General features: G+C 37.6%; 1 protein-coding gene and 1 long non-coding RNA gene across 4 annotated transcripts; one reads left to right on the top strand and one right to left on the bottom strand.

Annotated features, from left to right (window-relative positions):
• Positions 1–212: 212 nt before the first annotated feature.
• On the bottom strand, positions 213–4,683 carry LOC106876159 (uncharacterized). The gene is made up of 3 exons (XR_016244652.1): positions 4,546–4,683; positions 2,491–2,678; positions 213–390 (listed from the first exon to the last, which is right to left on the bottom strand). It is a non-coding gene; the product is annotated as an uncharacterized LOC106876159 (long non-coding RNA).
• LOC149132377 (protein GVQW3-like) lies at positions 2,918–6,237 on the top strand. Of its 3 annotated transcripts, XM_089364531.1 has the most exons (3): positions 2,918–3,033; positions 3,549–3,735; positions 5,378–6,237. In XM_089364531.1, exon 3 carries the CDS (start codon positions 5,414–5,416, stop codon positions 6,068–6,070), a length of 657 nt encoding a protein of 218 aa, XP_089220657.1. In that variant the 5' UTR covers positions 2,918–3,033; positions 3,549–3,735; positions 5,378–5,413; the 3' UTR covers positions 6,071–6,237. The 3 variants fall into 3 exon arrangements, with proteins under 3 accessions (XP_089220657.1, XP_089220656.1, XP_089220658.1); XM_089364530.1 differs by lacking the exon at positions 2,918–3,033 and having other exon boundaries at positions 3,488–3,731; XM_089364532.1 differs by lacking the exons at positions 2,918–3,033; positions 3,549–3,735 and adding an exon at positions 5,190–5,306.
• Positions 6,238–7,661: the final 1,424 nt, after the last annotated feature.

The following is a 7,661-nucleotide window of genomic DNA, read 5'->3' as shown; positions in this document are numbered from 1 at the left end:
TACAGATTCTGAACAATACAGCCACCACTTTCACCTTCACCAAAAATACCGGAGGGCAAGAAGGGATACAATGTCTCCATTAAAGGTGTGGTTGAAGGAGATGGGGTTATTAATAACAGAGCTGAAGGAACCATTACTGCAGTAGTTAGGAAGAGGTGGTGGCGGTAGGGTAGGGGAAGATAGGAAAAAGAAAAACAGAAAAAGAAAGCTGATCAATGTATAATCCTTTTATTAACAAAGTTTCTCAACACAAATGGTTCTGACAAAGATGTCCACCACATTCAAAGACCATCTTCCAAAGTTGCTCTAAGCATATTGAACATATCATTTGTTCTGTGTTGCTGATATTTACAATCTGAAGATGAATCGAAATCATAAACTTCGACTTATCTGAAATGATAAAGGCAAACATGATTATGTCAATAAATTTAGTTAGAAATTTTAAGAATAAGAAAATTTAGGGTTTATTATTTAAATAAAAATTTCCATTTTTTTTTTGTTTAAGAGTGTTTTTTTTTTAATTACTATTCTAAACACTAGGTTAGTAATAATTACAAAATTTACTTTAGTAAATCCCTTATTTTTTATTTTCAAAATAAATTAGAAACATATTTTTTTAGAAATGTGGTCATGGATTGGTTAACATTTGAGGGAAGTATCTTGATTTATACATGTTGTGTACCGTATTTGCTCCAATATATTTCATCACCCTCGTTTAATGCATACATTGTCATGCTTGCATGGGACAGACAAGGTTTGTTGAGGTTAATTTTCTATGGCCAGGTAGAAGATTGGAAATGAATGATATTACTTGTAAGAATGGCACTCATTTATGACTATCACATGATGCCAAGACAAGGAGACACACAAATACATGTATGTAATGGACTCGTTTCAGTTTCCAGGGCTATAGTAGAAGACACTTCTTAACCACACAGTCACACCTGCACCTATGGAACTACATGTTTCTTATTGATTGCAACATATTTTACTGTTTCTCTATCAACAACAAACTCAGAAATTTCAACATTTCAATAACTTAAACTTGCTTTAAAATATCATTCCAAGACGACCGTCATCAGAAGCAATGGTATCTAAAAGAATCATCATTTAACATCCAATCTTCATTTGACTGTTTTGGCATGGTTTATATGGCTGGATGCCCGTCCTAATGTCACCCATTTTTCAGAGTGTAGTTGTGCTTTTAAATGTGACACCAGCATGGATACTTTTACATGACACTGGAACCCATGAGTCCACAAGACTAGGATCTCTCAGTTGAGAGAGGAACATAGAGGACAGGCCTATATGTATGGACAGCCACGATTTTACTTAGTTTGATGTGTCTTCTTAAGCACAGCAAACCACCTGAAATCTCGATCCCATGTCATTTCTGAGAGGCCCAATGTCTGAAGATCCTTTTTCTCACTTCATCCCTATCTTCCTGGGTTTACCCCTCCCACACATTCCCTCTACAATTAGATCAGCACTTCTTGATGCAGCTGTCCCTATCCATATGTATCATGACCATACCAATGAAGTCTTCCCTCTCATACACAACTGAAGCCTTATATACCCAATTTTTCTCTGTTGTAAATGCACACTGACATTACCCATCCAGCAGAGTATGCTGGCTTCATTTCTTTCAAGCTTTGTCACAGCCCATGTCTCACTGCTATGTAGCATAGCTGTTCTACACAAGCATCATACAATCTGCCTTCCACTTTGAGGGAGAGGCCTTTTGTTACTAACAAAAGTAGTAGCTTTCTAAGCTTTGCCTAGACCATTCTTGCTCTAGCATCTATGCTTTCAGAACTACTTCCTCCACTGCTAACTTGGTTGCCTAAGTAAATGGAAACTATCTACTACTTCTCAGGATCCCTGAGACATTTGAGAGAGTCTATTTTCTGTACATTCCTAGTGTTTAATATACCTGTACATCTGCCTCTCATAAACACTACTTTCTCTGTTAACCTTCCTCATACTGCTGCACCACTTACATGTCTATAGCTTGTACTGGGTACACTGTATGGACTTTCTACCAACACCTTTTCTACATATTGAGCAGGGCCATCTCCCTCAAGGGATCAGTGATTTGTCTGTTTTCCTACTTACTAGGACTTTGGTCTTTGCTAAGCCCTTAAAATCCAGACCTTGCTTTGTCTTCTTTAGTTCTGGTAGTGATTCAGCAATAAGAACAAGGGCATCAGCAGAGCGGACCTCTCAAAGGAAACTAGTCTTAAATTCCTCAGGTATGGCCTGGAGGACTACGATAAACAAGAGGGGGCTGACAGCTAATCCTTGGTGAACTCCTACCTGTACCCTTAATTCCTTTGTTGACTTTCCTCTTATTGACAGCATCCCCGTACATGGCTTGTACAGCCCCCACCAACCCCTCATCTATCCCTAGCTTCTGAACTGCCCACCAGGAAAGGGACTATGCAGAAGTTAGAGTTAAAAGGAAATGATTCTACATCACTCTTAACTTACCATAAAATGGACATCATGTTTATACTATATTAACACAACTATTAAGTTAAACCATCCAGATGTATGGGTTAGCATAGTTATCCACCATATTATATCAAGTTAAGACTGCAGTAACAACTCTACTATATCACAGTATTCATTTCACAGGATATATGAAGTCATGTTTTAACACGAGAAGCTGGATCGATCTGAAAAAGTAAAGACATTAAATAACGTTGAGAGAGAGAAAGTCGTAGAAAAAAACCCAAGACAGAGAAAAAGGGTTGGGGAATCAGATTAACGGAAAAAGATGGAACGAGGAAGTAGAAGAGAAAAAGAGTGGGAAGCTATCAGATAAAGGGTTATATTATTGTATTCAAAAACAGATCAGAAGCTCTAAGCAGTAATGTGTACAAATATAATCGTTCTCTTAATTTTTAAATTTTAGAAACTGTGACAGCAACATAAAAGACAACGGACAGCAGTACATAAGCACACACACACGAGTCCATCGCTGTCGTTTAGCCCAAGGTCACTTCTGGTCTAGCAGATCTGTAATCAAAGGTATCTCCACCCATAACTATTCATTTTATGCAGTGTTAAACCCGAACTGTATTAGCTATTGTATTTTAGAAAATAATAAGGCGTGACAGGAGATTTAGGTTAAAAAAAAGATGGAAGCGATGGTCACAATTGGAATGTTTTTAACCCTTTAACATTTGAACCGGCCATACTCGGCTCACATAATCTACTTGTTTTATATTCAAACCAGCCAGATTCTAAAAATAAGCAATCATATCGAAATCTCGAAGCTACAAAATAATAATGCCTGATTAAGTCAAAACAATGTGAATAAATAAGAATTACATTCGACAAACCGTATGTTCCAAGATCGAAAAAGTGAAAGGGGGAAGTCTGTGGGTATAGATGTAATAGCTATCCTAAAAAAGTACAGTAGTTGTTAACTCGGCAATAAAATCGAACTGAAAATAAGCTTTGGCGGGCTTTATGAATAGCTGTCCTGCAGAAGATGAACCAAAACGAAAGAAAGCCCGCTAAAGTTTTCTTTCTCTTTTCAGAATTAGGTCCTAAAGAAATGAATGAACATTTCAGGAGTCATAGAGGGGAACAGAATTAACCCTAATTTAAAGGAATAAGAGCATCCCTTCAGGTATGCCCATCGCCCGTCTTTGTTGCCTCAAATTTGGTGGGCTCGTACACGTACGCCGACAAAATGAAATTTGAAATTTCGAAAAAATTGTGTAAGTACGTGTGATCTCACTATTTTTCTTCTCACATCAAATTTTGATACAATTGCAATTTACACAGAAAAATATTTGTAGATTTGGCCCGGATGAGGCGGGGTAGGGATAGGGAGTAATAACCACCCTCTTTTTTGGTCAAAATCGCCATCTCCGTTGTTGAATATAAAGGTTAAACCAAAGTGTTTGACCTGAGCAAAACAAAACAAAAGAAAAATAGTGTAATCGGTGTAAAACAACTTGCCGTAACCGAAGAGGAAAAAAAAAATGCGCGCTCGCGAACGGGGGTGGGGTGGGGGATGAGAGGACTCGGAAAATTCACATCGTCAGTCCATGGCCTCAATAAAGTTTTCAAGAAAATTAAAACAAAAAAAAAAAAGTTACATCTTCGACCAGTACCAATTCTGGAAGTGACGTTAAGCTTAGCTCTTCATTGAGCTTAATAATCCAGCGATATGTTCAAATCAAATCAATGCATTTGAGGAATCGCCAGACATAATTGGATGGAAAAGTCTTAAGGTATTTATCATATATGCAATATAAACATTTACCGAATCTAGTTCCGTTATATTGCCGAGTTTCCAGCTAATTCTGACTTCCGTGAAGTTCGATTTTTCACTTTCCGGATATTTAAAACTAAAGATGAATATTTCTACACCTCTGAGTCAATAAATTACTCGGTCTTGAATTTTTTTTTATATTCCGGAGTAAACGGAATACGTATAATATTGTATGTACTTAACATACTGCAAAGACCAGAATTTCTATGCCACAACTGAAGAGAAAGTTTAATGAAAACAAATTAATACATTACCTTTAAAGAGGAAGAACTCGTCAACTGGAGACATTCTTTCAGAGAGTTCTCTTCTTCCGCCATGGCTCCGTTTAATTAACCAGTGACGTCAATATTCTAAACCAATGAAATCTCTTCTATTTCTCTCTTATTCTTCCCCCTCTTACTGTATCTCCACCTCCTGGCTACCAATTTTTTTTTATTTATGCCTTGTTTGATTTTATCACCTCCGCCTGGAGGTATTGCTTGTGGAGTCATGTTAGTTGGTGTGTCCGTGGACAAGATATCTCAAGAACTACTGGATGGATTCCGATGAAACTTTCAGGGATTTTTGGCCTCGTGACTGGCACGAACTGATTAGATTTTGAGATCGATCCGATGCTGGACAAGGATTCTGGATTATTTTCCCTGTTTTTTTTTTGTGGTGGTGGTGGTGGTGGTGGTGGGGGGGGGGGGGGTCGGTGTTAAGATTGTTGAAGCAACATTGCTAAAACATATATTTTCAAGTTTTTATTTTCCTTCAAAATTAATTTGATGGTCCAGATGGAGGATATGTAAACGGACCCTCCCCCCCAATTTTTTTTTACGGAATCCCACGTTCAAGGCTATGGAGATTCCGTTTCTGCAAAAATTTTTCAAAAATCTGAACTTCAAAATTTCAATCCCCCCACTCCACATTTCTTCATTTTTCACTTTTTCCGTAAATGATTTTGGCGAAATATGAAAAGTTTTGAGCCTAACCTAGAAACGGGGCTGCTAAGTAGCTGAAACAATTTTTTCTGGTAAGTACAGTCTTTTTGGAGTATTCTTGCTCATTTTCATGATTCTGATATTTTAATTTTATTTGTTGCAGATTTCTGAATAAACAAGTGTTGAGGTTACAAGGAAAATGGAGGAAACTGAGTATTGTGCTGTCATAAAGTACCTTCATTTGAAAGGCATGACTCCATCAGAAATCCATGAAGATATGGTGAGAACCTTAACAGACAATGCTTCTTCATATGCAACAGTCAAATGCTGGGTAAATGAATTCCAGCGTGGCAGGGAGAGTGTGGAAGATGATCCCACACCAAGGAGACCTCCAACTGCAACCACTGAGGACAACATTGACCTTGCTCTTGGTATGACAATGCAAGATCGTCGAATATCATGTCGTCAGATAGCTGAGAGACTGGGCATCTCGACTGAAAGAGCAGACAACATTGTGACAAAAGAACTTGGGTTCTCAAAGATTTCTGCAAGGTGGGTCCCTCGCCTTTTGACTCCTGAACAGAACTGCACCAGGTGCACTTTGTCCACAAGCAATCTGGAACTGTTTGAAGCCAATGAAGAGAATTTTCTTGCTCGTTTCATTACTATGGATGAAAGTTGGGTTCATCACTACCAGCCTGAAACCAAAGAACAATCAAAGCAGTGGAAGCACACATCTACTTTTTCAACTTTACTCCTAGAGGCCGTAGCCCAAAATATCATTCCATTTTGGAATCAGGCTGACTCTGTAAGTAAATTAAAAGCATTCTGGCTGAATCTAGAAGCACAATCATGAAATTTTGGATACCCAATTTTCATTACTGGGATTGTTTTTGGCAATTTTTTTATGTGACTTTTTGCAACAAATGTTTTTGTACGATAATAATTTTTATAATCTAAAAGGCTAATTCAGTGAGTAAATTAAAAACATTCTAGGCCACATCCAGACCTGCAATCCTGAAATTTTGGATTCCTATGTTTTCATTACTGTGATTGTTTTCTGTGATTTTTTTACATGAATGGGATGACTCTGGAGGAAGCAATTGCAACAAATTCTCCAAAACAAGTCAGAGATCTGTTTGCAGATCTTTCAATTTGGGTTCAGTTATTTAAAAGCTATATACTAGCTTAAAAGCCGATAGGATGGCTTTTAGTCTAATATATATATCAGTAAAACACCCCTTCGGTCATGAATGACCATTAGATTGCACCTAGAAAGTTACCTTCTGAGGCAAAAGTCCAGGCATGGTTGTTTATGGAAGACAATCAGTCACCCATGTATACTAGCCTCCCCTCTCCAAGGAAAAAACAAAGACTGATACAGCTTGGCACTAGTAATGTTGCTACTCATTTCTACAGCTGAGTAAACTGGAGCAACATGAAGTGTCTTGCTTGGGAACACAACACACAGCCTGGTCTGGGAATTGAACTCACTACTGCATAATTGTGAGCTAGATGCTCTAACCACTGAGCCATGCGTCTTCACACACACACACACACACACACTGTATATACTTGTGGATAGGCTGCACCCTTAGTTTGGGGTTGTCAAAGTAGAGGTTTGTGGTTGACTTGCAGACAGGTCAAATTACAATCTGGGGAGTTACATACCTTATGTGAATGGATTAAATAAATGTAGGCTTTGTTTAGCTGAAAGAGCACAGATCTTGTTCAGATCTAAGATCCCTAACTTTCTATTGAACTCTAGGCCAGAAATTTTCAGTGGTATAAATTTTCATGTATATAAATATATTTTGAAGAATTGGAAAATTCTGCCTACTCTTGACTAACTTGATATCTTTCCAGCCTTATCATTTAAGGTCTAAGGAAAATAGCTCTTTTACCTTTTCACTTTTTATTTTTTACATTTTAGTTTTTGTGTTTTCGTTTTTTACTTTCTGCATTTTCTATATGCTACCTTCTCAGTATTTCCACATTTTTTCTATTATTCAATTTTTTTAGTTTGTTATGTTTGTTATGATATGTGGTTAGTGCCTGAAGAATATGTTTGAGTATTTCTCTACATATGAAACGATCAGTAGCACTTAAATACATGTATTGTGCCCTTTAAATAAATAATATATATATATGGTCATCATTTGATGTCCATGTTCCATTGTTCCATGCTGGCATAGGTTGGAATGGGTTGATAGGATTGAATGAGTCCAAGAACTACTTTGTGCTCTATTGTCTGCTTTGGTATGACTGGATACCCCTACCTAACAACAACCAAGTTACAATATACTGGGTGCTTTTTTCATGCCACCAGCACTAGTGAGGTCACAAAACAATGAGCCCTGGGAGAAGTAACTAGGAGGGGCAAAAGATAGGTTAAAGCATGAGAGAAGGAGCCAGTGTCAAACAGGCTTGTTGTAGAGGAGCTACAT

The sequence above is a fragment of the Octopus bimaculoides genome, chromosome 16, assembly GCF_046866305.1.
Source record: "Octopus bimaculoides isolate indiv1 chromosome 16, ASM4686630v1, whole genome shotgun sequence".
NCBI classification, from domain to species: domain Eukaryota; kingdom Metazoa; phylum Mollusca; class Cephalopoda; order Octopoda; family Octopodidae; genus Octopus; species Octopus bimaculoides.
Note: the sequence above shows the minus strand (reverse complement) of the source record. Positions and strands in the feature narration are given on the sequence as shown.